At 45.3% G+C, this 22,554-nt stretch overlaps 1 protein-coding gene across 1 annotated transcript; it reads left to right on the top strand.

Annotated features, from left to right (window-relative positions):
- Positions 1 to 8,732: 8,732 nt before the first annotated feature.
- casq1b (calsequestrin 1b) lies at positions 8,733 to 21,705 on the top strand. The gene is made up of 11 exons (XM_034556877.1): positions 8,733 to 8,969; positions 18,064 to 18,157; positions 18,969 to 19,069; positions 19,180 to 19,291; positions 19,391 to 19,464; positions 19,605 to 19,735; positions 20,404 to 20,449; positions 20,577 to 20,631; positions 20,759 to 20,859; positions 21,089 to 21,163; positions 21,427 to 21,705. Exons 1-11 carry the CDS (start codon positions 8,733 to 8,735, stop codon positions 21,703 to 21,705), a joined length of 1,305 nt encoding a protein of 434 aa, XP_034412768.1.
- The last annotated feature ends 849 nt before the right edge of the window (positions 21,706 to 22,554 follow it).

The raw sequence follows: 22,554 nt of genomic DNA, 5'->3' as shown, positions 1-22,554 counted from the left end.
GTAGTTTTACACCAGAAATCAACGTGAAGACGACCCACGTTGGATCAGAGGGGTTAATAAAATAAATCTATATACGTTTTAATGTTGCACCGTTGTTTTCAACCTGTTGCATGTGTCGGATGTGTGTGTGTGTGTGTGTGTGTGTGTGTGTGTGTGTGTTTCCTCGGGAATGTGGAAGTGGTTTTCCTGATGGACAAACAGGATCTGGATTGAACACAAAGCCATGCTCTCTCTCTCTCTCTCACATGCATCTGTATGACTACATGAGCCTCCTGTGTGTGTGTGTGAGTGTGTGTGTGTGTGAGTGTGTGTGTGTGTGTGTGAGAGAGAGTGTGTGTGTGTGTGTGTGTGTGTGTGGGTCTTTCCCCCGGAGAAGACTAAAAGAGGCCAGTTCTTGATTTCTCATCACAAGGCCGGGGAGGAGAAGAGAGAGAAAGGAAGTTGTCCCCGAACAAAACAAAACCAGAGGATTCAGAGAGAGAAAGGAGGGATGGATGGAAGAGAGAGAGAGAGAGAGAGAGAGAGAGAGAGGACAGGAGCACACAGACTGTGGTGTCACCGCGTGTGAATGTGCTCATTCAAAGTGATGAGTCGGTGGAAAGAGCAACAATGAAAACGCAGAGTCACCGGCCTCCCTTCACCCATTCAGCTTTTCCAAATGAGATACGTGGAATCGTGCATAAAAAAAACAACTCTCTCTCTCTCTCTCTCCTCTCGTCTTCCTTCCTTCTCGTATTTATGGTTGACATTCGCACAATGGTAACCGGTCTAAATGACTCCACCCCCCCACGAGTCCCCGTTAGCCGGGTTTAAATCACCACCTGCGATTTTTCGGCCTAAAAAAAAAAAATGGTTAAAAAAAGAGCCAAAAGAACTTCTCCAAAGAAAGTGGATGCTCTTTCTTTTTTCTTGTGTTCGGGTGGAGTTGTGAAGGGAAAAGAGTCTCAGAGGTAAACCGAAGATATATTTATATAACGAGAGCGATTTATTGTCAATCTGGAACGCGCTGAGCCGGGCGGGCTTTGCCAGATATTCAACAATCCCCAAAAAACATGGATAACACTACCACTTCTGTCCACAGGGGCCGCCAGAATCAACAAAAAAGAAAGTTATTTAAATTATTGAAAGTATAAATGCAGTCCATGCAGAAACGTGTACTTTGTTATACTATGAAATCCCGTCCTACACACACTCGTCCTACACACGCCCGTCCTACACACGCCCGTCCTACACACGCCCGTCCTACACACGCCCGTCCTACACACGCCCGTCCTACACACGCCCGTCCTACACACGCCCGTCCTACACACGCCCGTCCTACACACGCCCGTCCTACACACGCCCGTCCAACACACGCCCGTCCTACACACGCCCGTCCTACACACGCCCGTCCTACACACGCCCGTCCAACACACGCCCGTCCTACACACACTCGTCCTACACACGCCCGTCCTACACACGCCCGTCCTACACACGCCCGTCCTACACACGCCCGTCCTACACACGCCCGTCCTACACACGCCCGTCCTACACCCCCCGTCCTACACACACTCGTCCTACACACACTCGTCCTACACACGCCCGTCCTACACACGCTCGTCCTACACACGCCCGTCCTACACCCCCCGTCCTACACACGCTCGTCCTACACACGCCCGTCCTACACACGCTCGTCCTACACACGCCCGTCCTACACACGCCCGTCCTACACACGCCCGTCCTACACACGCTCGTCCTACACACACTCGTCCTACACACGCCCGTCCTACACACGCCCGTCCTACACACGCCCGTCCTACACACGCTCGTCCTACACACGCCCGTCCTACACACGCCCGTCCTACACACGCCCGTCCTACACACACCCGTCCTACACACACTCGTCCTACACACACTCGTCCTACACACACCCGTCCTACACACGCCCGTCCTACACACGCCCGTCCTACACACGCCCGTCCTACACACGCCCGTCCTACACACGCCCGTCCTACACACGCTCGTCCTACACACACTCGTCCTACACACGCCCGTCCTACACACGCCCGTCCTACACACACCCGTCCTACACACACTCGTCCTACACACGCTCGTCCTACACACGCCCGTCCTACACACGCCTGTCCTACACACACCCGTCATACACACGCTCGTCCTACACAAGCTCGTCCTACACACGCCCGTCCTACACACACCCGTCCTACACACGCCCGTCATACACACGCTCGTCCTACACACGCTCGTCCTACACACGCCCGTCCTACACACGCTCGTCCTACACACACTCGTCCTACACACACCCGTCCTACACACACTCGTCCTACACACACCCGTCCTACACACACTCGTCCTACACACACTCGTCCTACACACACCCGTCCTACACACACCCGTCCTACACACGCCCGTCCTACACACGCCCGTCCTACACATGCCCGTCCTACACACGCCCGTCCTACACACGCCCGTCCTACACACGCCCGTCCTACACACGTCTGTCCTACACACGCCCGTCCTACACACGTCTGTCCTACACACACTCGTCCTACACACACCCGTCCTACACACACCCGTCCTACACACGCCCGTCCTACACACGCCCGTCCTACACACGTCCGTCCTACACACACTCGTCCTACACACACCCGTCCTACACACGCCCGTCCTACACACGCTCGTCCTACACACGCCCGTCCTACACACACCCGTCCTACACACACCCGTCATACACACGCTCGTCCTACACACACTCGTCCTACACACACCAGTCCTACACCCCCCCGTCCTACACACGCTCGTCCTACACACACCCGTCCTACACACACTCGTCCTACACACACTCGTCCTACACACACCCGTCCTACACACACTCGTCCTACACACACCCGTCCTACACACACTCGTCCTACACACGCTCGTCCTACACACACCCGTCCTACACACACCCGTCCTACACACGCTCGTCCTACACACACTCGTCCTACACACACCCGTCCTACACCCCCCCGTCCTACACACGCTCGTCCTACACACACCCGTCCTACACACACTCGTCCTACACACACTCGTCCTACACACACCCGTCCTACACACACTCGTCCTACACACACCCGTCCTACACACACTCGTCCTACACACACCCGTCCTACACACACCCGTCCTACACACACCCGTCCTACACACGCCAACTGCTCGGTCTGAGGCCGGATCAGTCGGTCTGTCAGGTTTCTCGGTCGCTAGGCAACGCCTCATCCTCCAGTCATCCGACGCCTGTCAACAAGTCTTTTCACATTGACGTCTCATCACAGAGACTAAATATCCTCGCAGTCTTGGCGAGAGCCTGCCGGCGCAGATGTCTTCTAATATTCCTAAAATGAGCACTCGGCTAAAAAACCGCGGCGTCAACAACAAATAAAATACAAACGCGATGCGCTGCAGTATGTGTGAGAAGGTGCACAGAAATAGTGGAAAAGCACATTTATAGCCTTCCTTTCAAAGTGAAATCCAATTCAAATAAGTGGGGCGAAATGTATTAATAAAGATTCATACAAATGTATAGAATTTAATAAAAATAATTAAATCAAAGATACGCGTATCAGTAAAAGAATGTAGAAAACATCGAGCTGTCCAATCACATTGCAACACGAATGCAATATATATATATATATATATATATATATATATATATATATATATATATATATATATGTGTGTGTGTGTGTGTGTGTGTGTGGCCTTTCTGCACTGTGTGCTTTGCAAGTGTGTGTGAAAGTGCACTCCTTCTGCCCTCTCTGGTTGCTTGGACACCAGCATTGAGAGGCCGGCCGATGTTTCACACAGAGTGCCAACCCACCACTTTACCAAGAGAGACGTGTGTGTGTGTGTGTGTGTCTGTGTGTGTCTGTGTTTGTGTCTGTGTGTGTCTGTGTGTGTCGGCATGCCAGCATACGGACCGTGGGTGTGGGACAGAGAGGGAGCGGGCACCAGGGCCAGACCGGTCCTGGTGGGAGGTGGCAATGTGTGTGTGTGTGTGTGTGTGTGTGTGAGGTGTGACTTGGGTCTGATTTGGCAGCTTCCTCTGATTGGATAAACCACGAGTCAAACTAATTGTACGTATTAAAACATATTCCATCTCACTGCAGCATGTTGATTTCTTCTGTCATTTTGCCTTCACCCACGTTGTCGTGGTAACCACGTTACCGATGATTATTGATCCAAAGTATCTAATTTGTTTAAATATTTCGTGAAAAGAAGATCGAACGTCCTTCGAGCCTTTCGGGGTCTTTCTTTTCATGTTATCCAGACCCTGACCTTCAAGGTGTGAAGAGCCAGCCCAGGATTTGCACATTTACCTATATATTTAATATACATTTACCACATTCACCTATATATTTAATATACATTTACCACATTCACCTATATATTTAATATACATTTACCACATTCACCTATATATTTAATATACATTTACCACATTCACCTATATATTTAATATACATTTACCACATTCACCTATATATTTAATATACATTTACCACATTTACCTATATATTTAATATACATTTACCACATTCACCTATATATTTAATATACATTTACCACATTCACCTATATATTTAATATACATTTACCACATTCACCTATATATTTAATATACATTTACCACATTCACCTATATATTTAATATACATGTACCTCATATATTTAGTAATCAGTCACACAGGTGCATGTTCCTGCTTTCTATTCCCTTATTGAGATTTCTCTCTCTATCTTCACCGTGAGCCGCTGTCGTATGAAAAACCTTTCAAACCCACAGATGGACTTTCATCCTCTTCGAATCCACAGAATGAAACGCGCCTGCTGCACATCCCATGAAGCGAGCTGCGTTAGTCCACGCTCCGGTCGCCATGACGACAGCACAAAGAGAGACGGGAACAGGCGCACACACCGTGCAGATGCTTTGTGCGATTACTCATCTTGTTTATGGACTCGGTGAAAAAACTCAATTAGTGCAACTGCCAGAGGAGGGTGCTGTTTACCTCAGAGGTGCAACAGTTATGGAAGGGGCGGGGGGGGGGGGGGGGGGGGGGGGGTTAGGTTTAGGGTTAGATGTTTAGGTTTACAGGTTTAGGGGTAGGGTGAGGGTTAGATGTTTAGGTTTAGAGTTAGGGTGAGGGTTAGGGTTAGATGTTTAGGTTTAGAGTTAGGGTGAGGGTTAGGGTTAGATGTTTAGGGGTAGGGGTTAGGGTTAGAGGTTTAGGGGTAGGGGTTAGGGTTAGAGGTTTAGGGGTTAGGGTTAGAGGTTTAGGGTTAGAGGTTTAGGTTTAGAGTGAGGGTTAGGGTTAGATGTTTAGGTTTAGAGTTAGGGTGAGGGTTAGGGTTAGATGTTTAGGTTTAGAGTGAGGGTTAGGGTTAGATGTTTAGGTTTAGAGTTAGGGTGAGGGTTAGAGGTTTAGGGGTTAGGGTTAGATGTTTAGGTTTAGAGTGAGGGTTAGGGTTAGAGGTTTAGGGTTAGGGTGAGGGTTAGAGGTTTAGGTTTAGAGTTAGGGTGAGGGTTAGAGGTTTAGGGGTAGGGGTTAGGGTTAGATGTTTAGGTTTAGAGTTAGGGTGAGGGTTAGAGGTTTAGAGTTAGGGTGAGGGTTAGAGGTTTAGGTTTAGAGTTAGGGTGAGGGTTAGAGGTTTAGGTTTAGAGTTAGGGTGAGGGTTAGAGGTTTAGGGGTAGGGGTTAGGGTTAGAGGTTTAGGTTTAGAGTTAGGGTGAGGGTTAGGGTTAGATGTTTAGGGGTAGGGGTTAGGGTTAGAGGTTTAGGGGTAGGGGTTAGGGTTAGAGGTTTAGGGGTTAGGGTTAGAGGTTTAGGGTTAGAGGTTTAGGTTTAGAGTGAGGGTTAGGGTTAGATGTTTAGGTTTAGAGTTAGGGTGAGGGTTAGATGTTTAGGGGTAGGGGTTAGGGTTAGAGGTTTAGGGGTAGGGGTAGGGGTTAGGGTTAGAGGTTTAGGGTTAGAGGTTTAGGTTTAGAGTGAGGGTTAGGGTTAGATGTTTAGGTTTAGAGTTAGGGTGAGGGTTAGAGGTTTAGGGTTAGGGTGAGGGTTAGAGGTTTAGGGGTTAGGGTTAGATGTTTAGGTTTAGAGTGGGGGTTAGAGGTTTAGGTTTAGAGTGAGGGTTAGGGTTAGAGGTTTAGGGTTAGGGTGAGGGTTAGAGGTTTAGGTTTAGAGTTAGGGTGAGGGTTAGAGGTTTAGGGGTAGGGGTTAGGGTTAGATGTTTAGGTTTAGAGTTAGGGTGAGGGTTAGAGGTTTAGAGTTAGGGTGAGGGTTAGAGGTTTAGGTTTAGAGTTAGGGTGAGGGTTAGGGTTAGATGTTTAGGGGTAGGGGTTAGGGTTAGAGGTTTAGGGGTTAGGGTTAGAGGTTTAGGGTTAGAGGTTTAGGTTTAGAGTGAGGGTTAGGGTTAGATGTTTAGGTTTAGAGTTAGGGTGAGGGTTAGGGTTAGATGTTTAGGGGTAGGGGTTAGGGTTAGAGGTTTAGGGGTAGGGGTTAGGGTTAGAGGTTTAGGGTTAGAGGTTTAGGTTTAGAGTGAGGGTTAGGGTTAGATGTTTAGGTTTAGAGTTAGGGTGAGGGTTAGAGGTTTAGGGTTAGGGTGAGGGTTAGAGGTTTAGGGGTTAGGGTTAGATGTTTAGGTTTAGAGTTAGGGTTAGGGTTAGAGGTTTAGGTTTAGAGTGAGGGTTAGGGTTAGAGGTTTAGGGTTAGGGTGAGGGTTAGAGGTTTAGGTTTAGAGTTAGGGTGAGGGTTAGAGGTTTAGGGGTAGGGGTTAGGGTTAGATGTTTAGGTTTAGAGTTAGGGTGAGGGTTAGAGGTTTAGAGTTAGGGTGAGGGTTAGAGGTTTAGGTTTAGAGTTAGGGTGAGGGTTAGGGTTAGATGTTTAGGTTTAGAGTTAGGGTGAGGGTTAGGGTTAGATGTTTAGGTTTAGAGTTAGGGTGAGGGTTAGGGTTAGATGTTTAGGTTTAGAGTTAGGGTGAGGGTTAGGGTTAGATGTTTAGGGGTAGGGTTAGAGGTTTAGGGTTAGTCGCAAGATCCCTTTTGCACTTTCTGACAGCACGAAATGTTTCTGATAATTTTTTCCGTCTTGTCTTTCTTTTCCGTGGGTTTGCAAATCCGTCACGAGTTTTTATTGGCTGAACCCCAGCGGAGTTCAAAAGAAGTTGAGCTTCGAATGAGCGTCATCCTCGCAGTATTCAAGAGATAAACACAGCGAGTGTTGAACAAAATATGTTTTTCTCTTCCATCGAAAAGGAAAAATAGGACACAGGTTATTAGAGTTTGACTCATATTATGTATTTTGACCATTTTACTTTGTCCCCCGACTTCATGGAAGTATAAGAGAGCATTTCTGCGGTGGCCCCTTTAATTAATGAAATTCAAAATAATCTAGGTATTTCACATTTTTAATACCCTCACTGGCATCTAAACAGGCGCATGTGGTCGGACCAGAGGGAGGAGGCTGATCGTATTACACATTGTTATTAATAGCCGCCCTCTCCCCTTTCTCATTGTAAATGGATAGCTGACAAGATCTCACACCGTCCCTCTGCTTGCATCCATCTTTCTCTCTCATCCTCATTACAAAATATGCTCCATGCAAAAAAAAAAAACATGACCGATGAGAGACCAGAAATGAGAGCATCAGAGCAATAATAATAATCTCAAGACAGAATTAAGGATAAGACAGATATTCAAAGTACAATTTTGATAAACAATTACATAATGTGTCATTTATTTATACACAAGACTCCATAATCTGTTAAATATCCATATTTATGACAAAGACTTTGGTAAAACTGGCCAACACCATCTCATCTCATCAACAATAGTCCAGCAACCAGAAGAAAAAAAGATTAAATTAAATTATCCACTGAATTCTTTGCATGGATTACTATTAAAGCACGAACAATCAGTTATTAAATCATCAATTTCAGTGCACACACACCCTGTTTGGATTTTCCGTGACTCTATGTCTCCATTCGTCTCCGTCCATCTGCGCCCTATACCCTCTGAACCTCTGCGTGGACGCCACCTTGTCCACGGACGCTGTCCCACAGAGGCCTTATTTTTAGCGAGAGTCCGGCTCCTCCGCAAAACTTAATATGGGAATGGCATCTCGGAGCTCTTATTTTACCCGAGCTCTCATCGTACGTCCATCTATACCTTCAGTCCTCCAAGACACTGCGCCGGTATCTGTGGCTCTCCAAACACCCGACTCGACCGCCGTCCCTTTTTTATAGCCATGGCTTCAAAACAGGTGGCGGTCTGACCTAAAGCATGGCTCCTCCCATCTTACTACCCATGCTATTTTTCTGACCACGCCCCCCACCTCCCCCACCCCTATCCCACTCAATGTCGTCCTACTTTTTTTTGGCAGCCCCTCTGGCTTGTTCACGGCTCTTGGAAGAGTGGGATCTCGACCGCCTCACATACCGATTTGCGCCCCCCACCCTCCCAAAAAAAGGGACCATCCCCCATTTTTTTTGGCAAGCGGCATCAGCAAAACCAAGTGTAGCTCTTTTTTTAAAGGAGGGGGTGCCACTGCCGGACCTTCTCTTCTCTAGTCGGTGGGGAAAGAAGGCGGGCTGTGTTCCTAATTCTCCCTGCTTACCACCAACTTGCGTTAGGGACAACGTCAAACCTCTCAAGTGTACCTTTTCTACTTCAGGCTCTGAGAAGAGTGTGACCACCAGGTGAAAGCCATGAAGTGGGGTTGGGTGTTTTTGGGGGTCTTCCTATCTTTGGGGACCCTGTCCTGGGGAGAGAAGGGCATGGAGGTCCCCGAGTACGACGGCAAAGACCGCGTCCACGACTTAAACGCCAAGAACTACAAGTCCATCATGAAGAAGTACGACGTGATGGTGATCTACTACCACAAAAACGTGGATGGGAACCGCAACGCCATGAAGCAGTTTCAGATGGAGGAGCTGGCTTTGGAGGTGGGTCTCCGCCAAAGCATGACAGTGGATGGTACTGTGGCCCGTGTGGGGGAGGAAGGGTCATGCTGGGAAGCGTGGAAAGGGTCTCACGTGGAGAATGTGGTTCCGGGTTGGAGACTCCTGGACGCAGTCTTGGCTGAGTTTCAGATAAGTGGGTTTACAGGTCCGTCGTTGGCAGGTAAAGAACAAAGGCAACGCGGAACAGGTGGAAAATATGGGGCGAGGTTGTGTTGGGGGGGGATTCGTGGACCCTTTTTTTGGTGTGGCAGCCTGTCAAGTATGACTGGATAGATGCTGACCTGAAGGATGCAAGTTGGTGAACGTGGGCCAAAGAAACAGGCCGGAGGGAGGCACTGACTATGAGAACGAGTCCGGATTGATTATTTCAGCTCTCTGAAACAGATAATGACGCCTTTCAGAATATCTAGAAACAACAATCTTATATTCGTCACGACTTTGCTCATACCTTGTTACGCCTCTATTTTGAGCAAAATTCCAAGTAAATCTTGAATATTTGTTTACTTCCTATTGGAGATTATGTCTGCAGATATGGTACGAAAAGCCTTTCGTTTCTTCAGCTGTCGTTGCTGAGGTACTTTCTCTGAAGTCGCTCCAGCGTTGCTGCTAACCAGCGGGGCAAAAATACGATGCATGTCCCGGGAAACCCCTTTATTGGATGAATAAACCGAACAGGTCGATGCACCTGGGCCCCGCTGTCAGCCACTGTATTCCCCGCAGTAATCCTTAGCCTGTCGGAGCAGCGGTGTCTTCTTACAGGAGCGCAGTGTACTTTACACTAGCCTGCATAAGTCACCTCTGTAAATAGCCCGGGACAGCTCTGCATGCTTAGCAAGAGGCTAAAAGCCCTCCTGGGACGAACAGAAACTTTAGGGCCGTATCTCACTTCAACTACTTGCGCCTCCGGTTCTCTCCAGGCAACACACACACACACACTGCTCTGTTTGGCATCGCACAACCCCCTCTGGGTGCAGGCCTCGGCCTTCTAAACCGTCATCGGCACACCTGAGTCGCATCGTCCTGATCAATTTCCTATCGGTGCTGCCGAGTCGTGCTTTCTTGGCTTGAGGCTGGAGCGCGTTCTCTGCTGGACTGTCACTCTATTGCTGACTTCCTGCCAGCTGTGACCATGCAGCCAATCAGGAAAGAGCACTAGAGGTGCTCAGAGAGGGGCTTAAAATAGCTGCTCATTACCACCTGCATCCGTAAGTGTTAATGATTAAAGGGTGAGATCAAGGAATCAAATTGTATCTGCCTACACCACACTGTACATATATGTTATTCATATGGGCTGCACGGTGGTGTAGTGGCTAGCACTGTCGCCTCACAGCAAGAGGGCCGCGGGTTCAATTCCCGGTCGGAGCGGTCCTTCTGTGTGGAGTTTGCATGTTCTCCCTGTGGCAGCGTGGGTTCTCTCCGGGCTCTCCGGCTTCCTCCCACAGTCCAAAGACATGCTGCAGGTTAATTGATCTCTAAATTGCCCATAGGTGTGAATGTGAGAGTGAATGGTTGTATGTCCCTACATGTGCCCTCGATGGACTGGCGGCCTGTCCAGGGTGTCCCCTGCCTTCGCCCTATGTCAGCTGGGATAGGCTCCAGCGCCCCCGCGACCCTAATGAGGATTAAGCGGTATTGAAAATGGATGGATGGATGGATGGATGGATATATATATATATATATATATATATATATATATGTATGTGCTGGTGCAGACAATTTGAAGATATGCTCCCTGGAGCTGTTTCATTAGGTTTTTCACTCACACAGGGAAGTAAATGGCCTGTCTTGGTTTTTCCACCCACAGCTCCCTCTTTGATATGAATAGAAAGAGAGTAAATTAGATTCAGCCAATTAGTCGACAGATCTGCCACGAGTAGATTGTTTTTCCTCCACGCATTCTTTTCAGCTTGAATACAAGTATTTTACGGTATCACAGTTTACATCCTTCGCATTAAAAAGCCTGTTACATACATCGTTGTCACAAAGTTTTTTACAGAAGCTCATATTGACAGAGAAGGTCACAGTGCAGATGCAAATAGGTTGTGTGATGGAAAGCCGTCCTTCATGAGTGGTTCAGATTTACAGCAGCTCTCACTGCGCAGCTCTTCAGTCCCGCGTAATCTGTAGTCGAGTAATCGCAGGTGTTTAACACCGGAGCTGGCGACCACGGTCTGTTTAATGAACTGGAAGCATATTCGGGGGGAGATGGAGCCGACAGCTGGTGAGCCGGTTGGTGTTGAGAGGAGCACGCCTCATCTGCAGCTCCCAAAAATATCTCTCATTATTAACCACTGAAGCAGAAGTCGTCTAAAGATATGAATAAAAGACAAACTGCATAATTAACAACCATACGCCGAAAGGCGGTGACTCAGTTAATAACGGCTGCACGCTGCACTGACTAACGCTTCTTATTACGTTTGTAATATAAAAAAATGGAGGTGTCCTCATCTAATGTTGAGACGCTGGCGCTGATCATCATCTCTCTGGCTCGCCTGCTTTCTGATTATTCATCCTCTCTCTCTCTGACCTCTGACCTTTGACATACAACATGCTGGTAATGCTTATAAGCTCATCAATCACTGCACTGCACACAGCTCAGATTGCAGTGATCTTTTACTTACCACCCTCTCTATCTACCACGAGTACACACACACACACACACACACACACATATTTTATACTTAACTATGTAGGTTTACGTTCTATTACCTCGATTTTTTTTCCTATGACATAACATGGCACAGGCAGCAAAACTACTAAGTTTGGTTTCCGAAAAATATCACAAATGTAAAAAAAAGGATCCTAATTGATTTTCCATTGGCATTTCATTTTAAATAATGCTGTATACATTGGTAGTTTGCTGAATCACCGCAGTATATCATCATATTCAGCCATCATGTGCGTATTGAAGACCCCTTTTTTACAAGATCAGCCGTCCGTTCTCTTGTCTTGCAACCTCCATATCTCCAAAGTAACTAAAGTAGGTGGGATCTAAGGGCAATGTGGCTCTTGTTATTGGTAACCAGGCTACCGAAAGCTCCGTCGAGCTCTTTGCAATTTTCAGAGCGCAGAAAGTGAAAATCGGGGACGGAATATAACCCCAATGCCCTCCGTAGGGCGCCGACCTGGCGGCAGCCAGACAACAAGCATTGGCACGCTCCGCATCCAGAATGCATCAGGAGGAGGATCAGATCTCATAACCACGAGTAGTGTCGGCCAAGACCCAGTCCCCGTGGCCCCTTTACTCAAAGAGTAAATGGCAGAGTACCTAATGTTAAGACATTAGGTACTCTGCCATATTGTAAACAGCTCCCTTTACTCTTTTCCTCATTCATAGCACAGCTGTCAAACATTTAATTTTTAACATTTCCATCCCATAAGTGACACTGCCGTCAAGTGCAACATCACATCTCGATTGGATCTCCTTCCTCCCTGAATTAAGAGCTGTTTGGTCCCATGCGATGTCATTCGATGTGAGTTATGATCAGATGACGTGTCCTTGGTCGAAAGCCACCTGTTGTTTGTGGAGGATTAATAATAGAAGCGGTTGCCTATTGATTTCGAGGGTCTCAGCTGTTGTTGAAAACGATATATTTTGCTGTCACTATAAGGATCAGTGTTAAATGCTTTATTCGATAGTGCTGAGATATCCAAAATAGATATATTTTTCAGTGAATATGACGAACCGCAAGCTCACCGGTGGATTTATTATTATTTATTGTGCGAGGTGGAGAGGCCCCATTCTGTTCCTGACATCCGACATTCATTCGTACGAAGGAAACCTCTTCTTATCACTCATTCGTGGGAGAAAAGATGTCGAGGAAATGGAAGGAGAGAAAGATGCGCGATGGAAAATGTAACTGGGATCTGGATGGCGAAACCCCTCCCCGGCCTTACGTCTTCACGCCACAAAGAGACGGCCGTGAATAACTTCATAATAAGACTTCATCACTCTGTTGCAAATGGTTGTCACAGCACATGTCCTATTAACATGTCTCAGGGAAGAGTTATTAATACTTTTAATTAAAAGATTGCTCCATTTCACAACAATTCAGTTTCACTCTCCCGTTGACGTGGCTTACTGGGACACTTTGTGAAACTGAATCAAGCTAAATGGAATTCAGCCATATTGTCATTGTTGTTTTGTGTGAAAAAGGCCTATTTATGTATTTCAGCAGGATTGTGCGTGCGTGATTTTACACTCAAACGCAGAGTTATTAATACTTTTAAGTCAAAGATTGCTCCATGTCACAAAGATTCAGTTTCACTCTCTCATTGATGTGGCTTACTGGGACAAAGTGTCCCAGTAAGCCACATCAATGGGACAAAGTGTCCCAGTAAACCACGTCAATGGGACAAAGTGTCCCAGTAAACCACGTCAATGGGACAATGAAACTGAATCAAGCTAAATGGAATTCAGCCATATTGTCATTGTTGTTTTGTGTGAAAAAGGCCTATTTATGTATTTCAGCAGGATTGTGCGTGCGTGATTTTACACTCAAACGCAACGCAGCAATCGTGAATGTTATTCGCTGCGAGTAGCGAGGAAAGCATTTATACATTTTGGGAGTAAAGATCACCTTTTTGTTTTTGTAATAATAAACACATGTGCTCGTTCCTTTTCCAAAGCGTGTTGCATGCAACACCTGCTGCCGGCTTTGACGTGACTCACCGAGCGGCCTCTGTTAGCCGTTGTTTGTAGGACGGTCTCGGTGAGTCATCCCCCAGATGGTCCCGGCACACGTGCGCCCTCGCAGTGCGTTGAGCTGAATCAGCTCGTGTGCCCGTGAGATTTATCATAATTCATCATAATAACACACACACACACACACACACACACACACACACACACACACACAAAAAGAGGGAAAATAGACAACTCGATTCCAACGTTGAGAAACATTCACGAGCCACCGTCTCATCTGAATCTTTCATGGCCGCCCTGGCGCAGTGTTACGTAAGCGCCTGGTGTGTAACAGCAGCCATTATTAATTTACAGTCTGGCTGGGGAATGGGGGGGGGGGGGGTCTCAGGACAGTTGCTCATACAGGAAGCATTGTGCTGCTTTGAAAACCTTTTAGATGACGCTTTTATCCAAAGCGACTTACAATAAGTGCATTAAACCATGAGTCCAAACTCAGAACAACAAGAATCAAGCAAGTACAATTTCTTCAATAACGTTAAACTACAGAGTGCTATCAGTAAGAGACATTTAAGTGCTACTAAAGTGCCAAACTAATGCTCTTTGAGTTATAGATTCAGCACTTTTATTAGGGTGAAATGGAGGGGGGACACACACATATTCCAAGGGGTTTTTAAACTTTTTTTTATTCCCTTTTTCAGCGTGAGAAAGTAAAGCTTTCTCGTAAAAATAATAACTTTTACGAGATAGAAGTGGTTACTTTTACACTAGTGTCTGGTGGAATGAGTTACCTTTACACTTGTTTTAGGTAGAAGTGGTTACTTTTTGGTTACTCTTACACTTGTTTTAGGTTGAAGTGGTTACTCTTACACTTGTCTTAGGTAAAAGTGGTTACTTTTTGGTTACTCTTACACTTGTTTTAGGTAGAAGTGGTTACCTTTTGGTTACTTTTATACTTGTCTTAGGTAGAAGTGGTTACTTTTACACCGGTGTCTAGTGGAATATGAAATGCCATGGCACTAATTGTCCAACCAGAGAGACTGATCTGTTTCAAGCCCAGCAGCAATACCACCTGCCACTCCAGTCTGGTTTGCCCAAAGTAAACAATCTGAAGGCGAACCTGCAGCGAGTGGCGTTGAGTAAGCATGTGGGCGACGATATTACAAGAAACGTGACCCCCCCCCCCCCCCCCCTGCTGCCGCACTGATCACCCTCCGCCCTCTCCTCGCTCACCCTCCGGGGCCACAGCCAAGCGCGGCGGGGTCCCAGAGCACGTGTTTGACAAGTCACCGTGGGGACCCTGACTGGGCACCGGGAGACGGAGCCAAGCGCTTTACGCTGGTGAGGTCGGGAGGATGGCGAGGGAACAGATGAGGTCAGGATTACATATCCAGATGGACACGGAGCAGAGAGGAGAGGTGAGGGTGAGAGGGGGACGACACCAGAAAGCAGAAATGAGAGATGTGTGAGGGAGGATGGAACTATAGGAGGAGATGACAGCCGCCAAGCGTCTAGTGTCTCCTTCCATCCATCAGCCCACGTCTGCCTTCCCCTCCTTCCCACACCCATTTCTACATGTGACGGAGCCTCTTTTCTGCTCCTCGACATGCTTTCTCACACCCGCCCTTATATAGAACTTCACCTCTTTTATAAATACCCCAGAGTTATGAATATGGCCATGCCATGTGGCAACAAGGAGACAAACATGTGATATAGAGTCTTTGGCATTGTCTTGTCTATTTTCTTCTTTAAGGATACTTCTGCAGTAATACAGTGGACATTTTAAGAAGAAGAGTTTATTAATGCTTCTCCATCCATTTATTACAGAAGAAAAGTGTTCAAAATGGTTGTTTCTATATAGCTTCTGCTTCCAGGAAGTGATTGAAGAGATTAGGAAACATTAGGAATTGTTAGGAAAACAACTGTCTTCAATACTTGTTTGATATTCTTGTGTTAAGCCCCATCCATCAGATATTGTTGTACACAAAACAAAGACTAAATACCATTTTTGCGTATGATAGAAATGATAACCTTTTTTTATGTATCAATTATAATATTAATATAAAAATGGCACACCACATTATTGAGATTGACATCATAGTTGGAAGCAGGCCAGCTGCATTACAAATAACATGCTCTCACATTACATTTCAATTTCATTTTAATGTGCAGTATGTAACCATTTAGCCTAATACATATTAATTAATTAAATTAACATTAAAGCATGAAAACAGTTTGTATTGTAAGTAGGAACCTGAAATTAGTATAACATGACCCATTTAAAGGACCAATGTGTAGGATTTAGGGGGCATATATGACATTTAATTATTATAACTATGTTATAATTTCTGTATAATCACATAAAAGTAAGAATCGTTGTGTTTTTGATAGCTTAAAATGAGCCCTTCATATCTACGGTCCTCATCCCCCATGTTGCACCGCTAGGTTTCTACAGTGGCCCAGAACGGACAAACCAAAGACCTGCTCTGAAGAGGGATTTGTGGGTTTGTGCGCTCCCTTGCAGGCCACCGTAGTTCTGTGACACTCTTGGAAAAGGAGGGGCGAGCAGAGCGTCATTCCGTTGGTTGCAATCTGCAAACACACGCTGCCAGATGCCACTAAATCCTCCACACACATTCAAGATGTGCTTAACGCTGCGTACAACTACTGTATAGTTTGTTATGGTCACATTCGAAATTACGTGCACTGCTTTTAAAGGGGACTTTCAAGTAAATTGTTACAGATAGTCATGTGTGAATGGGGCTTTAAGAACCCATCCCCCCATGATCGTAAAGTGTTTGACTGGCGATGTCTTACGTTTGGAGGTAGTGAAAATTTTAGTGTCTAGAGTTCCACCCTAATTCCAACTAAAGTGTATCATATTTAGGATTCACTGAACCATTACATGCAGCGCAAGCAGCACAAATGAAATCCCATTCACCTCCATTGAATTGTGGTGGGACACAGGTCAGAGAAATGGGTATCTCAATGGGTATCTCAATGGGTATGTGTAGTTTGGAACTTTGGAAAATACCCTAGAACGAAGGAGTTAGTTGAGACTGATATCTCATATCTGTGCTTTCGATATGGAGCTACAGCCGGCTTAGCTTAGCTTAGCATAAAGACTGGAAAAAGCTGACACATCGCGGCTTGGTCAATGCTCCCAAGCTCCCACTTTTTAAGACCCGTCAGGGACAGCGTGTCAACACGATCTTTTCAAAATAAACGTCCTTCTTCACAGGAAGTTTAGGGTTTAGGCAACAAAACCACTTGGCTAGGTTCAGGAAAAACAGCATTAACTTGACCATCTCGCTCTTTACTATGTCAGTTGCTCTCAGCATGCACATCGGAGTCAGTTTGCAAGGCCGGTAGGTTGGATACAAGGCGCTCAAGAGGAGGGCGTGAGAACGGGTTGAAACGGCAGAACTTCAGGAGTTCAGCTAGCTGCTGGCTGTGTATGACACATATAAGGCCTATTTCCCAAAATACTGAACTCAGCAGATACAACTGGAATTGTCTGCACAGCTAAGCGGACTAAGAATGAGAAAACATGTTCATTTTACCCTTTAAAGTAAAAGAAGCCTTCCCCGCTGACTGGAACCTTTCCCATCACCTGTTACGTGGCGATTATCTTGTTTTGAGTTTCAAAGTAAAGAGGCCAATCCTCCTAACCAGATTAGAGTAGATTTGGCTCTGGGTCCAATCATGAGCTAATGTGTCTGGACTGCGGAACCCAAAATAATGGATGGCATTAAAGAGTGCCTGTGAAGAGCAGCATAGCACACACGATACTGCTCATACTGCACTCGCTATTTGTTGCCGGTGCTTTTGGGCACTCGGATGAATGCTTTGCAAGGCACCACATGACGCTTTTGGCTCACTTCATTCGGAGCGTAACCTCGAATGTAACAACGGGGCAAATGTACATTGTGTGTAAAACTGTGAGAAATACAGTTTTGCTTATTGCTCCGGCCTGTAAGTGTACAGTGTATGTATATGCACGTACGCGGCGGTTTTACTTTCGTGAAAGTGCGCGCTCCTCTCCTTTCCGCCGCACCTGTCGCGGCGCCTCTTCCCCCTCTACATAGTTGGCTCAAGTTCTGCCCCTCTTGTTCTTCTGGAGAGCCCGCTGCCTGTGCTCCTCACAGGCCGGCTACGAGGGCTGTCAATTGTTGGCTTGGGTTTCACTCCGTTTTAGAAAGTGCAAGTCAGCGATCTAAAGCTTTTTGCTTTTTAAGGCCTTGAAAATTAAGGATGACATGCCAAAGGGGTTTGCTCGAGTAAAGGAAACTGAAAGTGTGCTTCCAATGGAATCCTGAGATTAGGAACAGACAGAAGGTTGAAACCAATTGTCATGTCGTACTAAATACAACTTCACCTCTCTCTCTCCCTCTCTCTCTCTCTCTCTTTCTCTCTCTCTCTTTCTCTCTACAGCTCGCAGCCCAGGTTCTGGGCGACTTCGACGATGAGGACATCGGGTTCGGCCTGGTGGACGTAAAGAAGGACTCTGCTGTCGCCAAGAAGCTCGGTAAACTTTAACGCCAATGGGACATTGACTCATCGTCATAAGTGACAGGACAAAAGATAGATTAAAAATCTATGGGATTCGATCTTAAACCACATATGAAACAAGTCTGACCTCAAGTGTTGACTAAAGATATCACAGCTTCTCTGTAACGGCAGCTGTAAACCCAAACCCATGAGCCTTATGTGCAACTAAAATCAGCTGTATGAACATGTTTGTAGTCTTCTTTTTTTTTTAAAGAAGAGTCCATCTTGACACAAACCAGCAAGAGAAAGCTCTGTAATAAATCAATCTTTTGTGCAAAATGTGACATGCACCAATGAAAATATGGACGTTCCATCAGCAAGTGCAAGCTTTACTATCCAGCTCTCCGTTGTTTATGACAGATGTATGATTTTTGTAGCAGACAAATACACAAAGACAATTCATTTAAACACATAACATTTAATTTGTTTAATAATTAATAATACTAATAATATTTACATAAACTTGGAAATTATGCATTACCATCTTCTATATTTCTTAGCAAAGCCCTGCATCTATCTAGTCTTTTGTAAATATTGCTCACTAGTTGTGTATTAACCCATAGTCAATTTACTATTTCAAATATGATTTATTTACAATGCTTATGAAATAACAGTGCAGCAAATCATTATAAGGCTCTCCAAGGACCTGTTACCAACCCCACTGTATAATGAGTTGAAATCCTAGAAGCAAACAAACATAAATGTTGATAACTTATTTTTTCTATTTTATGTAAGAATATGTATTATAATCTTTCCAGTATAATGGTGTCATGACTCTTTCTCTGCAGGTCTGGATGAGGTGGAGAGCATCTACATATTTGCCGACAATGAGATCATCGAGTATGATGGAGAGCTGGCGGCCGACACCCTGGTGGAGTTCCTCTATGATGTGAGTCATTTCTGGCCCGGTGCAAAGCACTGTGGGTAAACGCAGAACGACGTTTGTTGTCATAACTGTGGCGCCTTGATGTGAGGACTGATCCGAGCGTCTCCTGTCAGGTGGTCGAGGACCCCGTGGAGGTCATCGACAACGACCGCGAACTGAAGGGTTTCTACAACATGGATGAGGTCATCAAGCTCGTCGGCTATTTCAGGAGCGAGAAATCTCCTCGTAGGTCGAAGTTCATGATCCGCCGACTGCGCTTCAAACAGATGAAACATAAAGGAATATTATCTAATGTGATGTTCCCCCTTTATGTTCCCCGGCCAGACTTCATTGAGTTCGACGACGCTGCAGAGGAGTTCCACCCCTTCGTCAAATTCTTTGCCACGTTTGACCCCAAGGTGTAAATTGTTGGTTTGAGTGTTTTCTGCATAACAAATATGACTTTTAGTTCATAAGAAAAGATCAGAGGAGATTTTCTGAGCTTTAAATCGCTGCACTTGTGTTTCCTGCCTCTTCATCTCTCTTCACATTGTTCCAGATCGCCAAGAGGCTGAAGCTGAAGATGAACGAAGTGGACTTCTATGAGCCCTTCATGGAGGAGCCCGTCACCATTCCAGGAAAGCCCTACATCGAGTCTGAGCTTGTCGAATACATTGAAGAGCATGACAGGTGAGGCCCTGGGTGATACTATGTACATGCATTGGGGTACTTGTACTCTACTAGTATGTCCAGTTGATGCAAAGACAACCAGACCGGTTTCCATTTTCCTTTAGAGCCTGGCAACTACCAACAAGACTCACACTGCATTTAGTTTGCCAGAGTCGCTTCAGTTGTTCCAACGTCTTTAACTTCCTCTCCTCGGGATACTCTGATACCTTTTTGTATCGCTTCCTTCCTTCATGCCATAAATCAAGTCTTTCAAACTGAATTGTGAAGCTTATATAGAATTAATCTAAAAGCCAAGTATGTCATTGTTCTGTAGCCATTACATTGTGCAATCAACATTTAGTTAATAAGGATAAGTGAAAGCAAAAAAAAACCCTGTCTATTGCCATTTTATATAAGCGTTTGATTACAGTACTTTTGCTTGTAACATAGTAGTTTCACACTGTGGTATTGCCAGTCTTACTTACAGTAAGTACAATAATTACTTCTTCTATCACTGCATTTACACATTAATTGCTGCTAATCTTATGATATTTATTCATGAGTATGTTTAGGGAACTTTCATATGAGAAAACAGCAATATAATTTCTTCAAACAAAGGTCCCCCCCATACACCCCCACAGTATAAGTCAATGGATAATAACAATTGTATTTGTAATGGTTTTTTTCAGGCCTACACTGAGGAAGCTTGAGCCCCACAGCATGTATGAGATCTGGGTAAGAGATCAGAAACTGGTATTCAAAAAGCTATCTGTTAAACAATGTTCCCTTTTGTCTCTAATACAACTTAAATCAGTCGATCTAAAGTGGAAATATAGTCTTATCCTTCATTGTGTGCTCACAGGAGGATGACATTGATGGAGAGCACATTGTTGCCTTTGCTGAGGAAGATGACACAGGTACCAGTCTACCCCAGTGCCTCTTTATATATAGCACTGAGAATATCCACACAGGGATCGACTATCTAGCCCATACCTTCGGCCACTGGGCTCACAAACTATAGCTGACATTTGAACTGTTCTTCAGACGGTTTTGAATTCCTGGAAATCCTGAAGGAGGTGGCACGCGAGAACACCGACAACCCCAACCTCAGCATCATCTGGATCGACCCTGACAATTTCCCCCTGGTATGAACATCTCTCACTTAAACATAAACAATTCATAGAGGGTTAGAATATGGCACGTTTGATTACCACACAAATAGTCATGCTGTTGATTCTTTTGTTGTCTTGTGTTTTTTTAAATATATATATTTTTTTATGTCTACAAAAACACAATTTGACACATTTAAGTGCTTAGCCGTTCATGTCATTCATAATTGCAGCCTATAATCACCAGTGTGTCTCTCTCTATCAGCTGGTGCCGTACTGGGAGAAGACCTTCGGCATCGACCTCTCTTCTCCTCACATTGGGGTGGTTGATGTTGAGGACGTAAGCAACCTCTCTCAACCTTTACCTGAACCTTCATTGAAAAATTGATTTCCAAGTGGTTTCAAGTGTAAAAAGCTAAACGCTTCAGCGCCCTTTAAAAAATAATATTCACCAAAATCATGTTGGATCACAATCAAGATAATAACCCTGGGTTTCAATGCGTACCATCAGTAAACGTCTGCACCTTTACTCACCATTGGGGCCTCTCATTGAGCTGGAAGCCATTTTGTCATTGAGTGAGTATTTTGGTTTTTCGTTGGCAGGCCGACAGCGTGTGGATGGAGATGGACGACCAGGACGACATGCCGACAGCGGACGAGCTGGAGCAGTGGATCGAGGACGTTCTGTCTGGAAAGATTGACCCGGATGATGATGACGAGGACGATGAGGACGATGATGATGACGATGATGATGATGATGACGATGATGATGATGATGATGATGATGATGACGATGATGATGACGACGACGATGATGACGACGACGACGATGATGACGACGACGACGACGACGATGACGACGACGATGACGATGATGAATAAATGTTTACCGTCATCTTTAACTTCACTAGAATTTAGCCAGAAATGGCAAAACCCAAAAGCAGTTCCAGTTTTCTTTCACACGGGTTGTGTCTGTTTGCTTCCTGTACGGTCTCCTGTGAGGGACAAACATAATGACCCGACGGGAAACTTTTACTGTCAGTCAGGGAGGGAGATTTTCAAAGAAGCAGAGTATGTGCATATCTGTTGATGAACAGGGTTGCAGCTTAAAATGTGATTATGTCCCTTGTTATTGTATTCCAATATGCTAATCTCTCACAACGAATGTTAGCCTCCGTTAGCCTTTTTGCTAACGGAGGCTAACACCCATGGCGTTTTCTACCTAATGTCACAGGCCGGGGTTCAACCCTTACTCATCTTCTGTTTCAATGTCTTGTTTTCTACTTGATGAAGAGAAGAAACAAACACGTTATCTTATTATGCTAAAGAGAATAAACCTGAAATCACTGGACAGTCTTAAGATTATTGCAATCTTGGAAAACTAATGGGATACCGGGAAATCAAAAAAATTACAAATTGATTTGTTTCTGCTCTCATATTAAAAATGAAAGACAAAAGTATTTTACAACCAATGCTGTTTGTTGTTGTTATTTCTACATGTGTGTGTGTGTGGACTGCAGGCAATGAAGTTCAAGCATACATTTAAAAAAAAGAACTAATAGAAGTGGCAGAAGCAATTATTAAGAATATAAAGTGACAATAGTATCAATATAAATCATCCTCAGATTTGTGTTTCCTCCCATGACTCCGACCCGAACTTAAAGTACACAAAAGGGTCACACATTTGGTGTTGAAGCAGCTGACATTTTTATGATGCATATCATAGATCAT

The sequence above is a fragment of the Cyclopterus lumpus genome, chromosome 18 (assembly GCF_009769545.1).
Source record: "Cyclopterus lumpus isolate fCycLum1 chromosome 18, fCycLum1.pri, whole genome shotgun sequence".
In the NCBI taxonomy this organism is placed as follows: domain Eukaryota; kingdom Metazoa; phylum Chordata; class Actinopteri; order Perciformes; family Cyclopteridae; genus Cyclopterus; species Cyclopterus lumpus.
The sequence above is the reverse complement of the archived record's forward strand: the minus strand, read 5'-3'. Positions and strand labels throughout refer to the sequence as shown.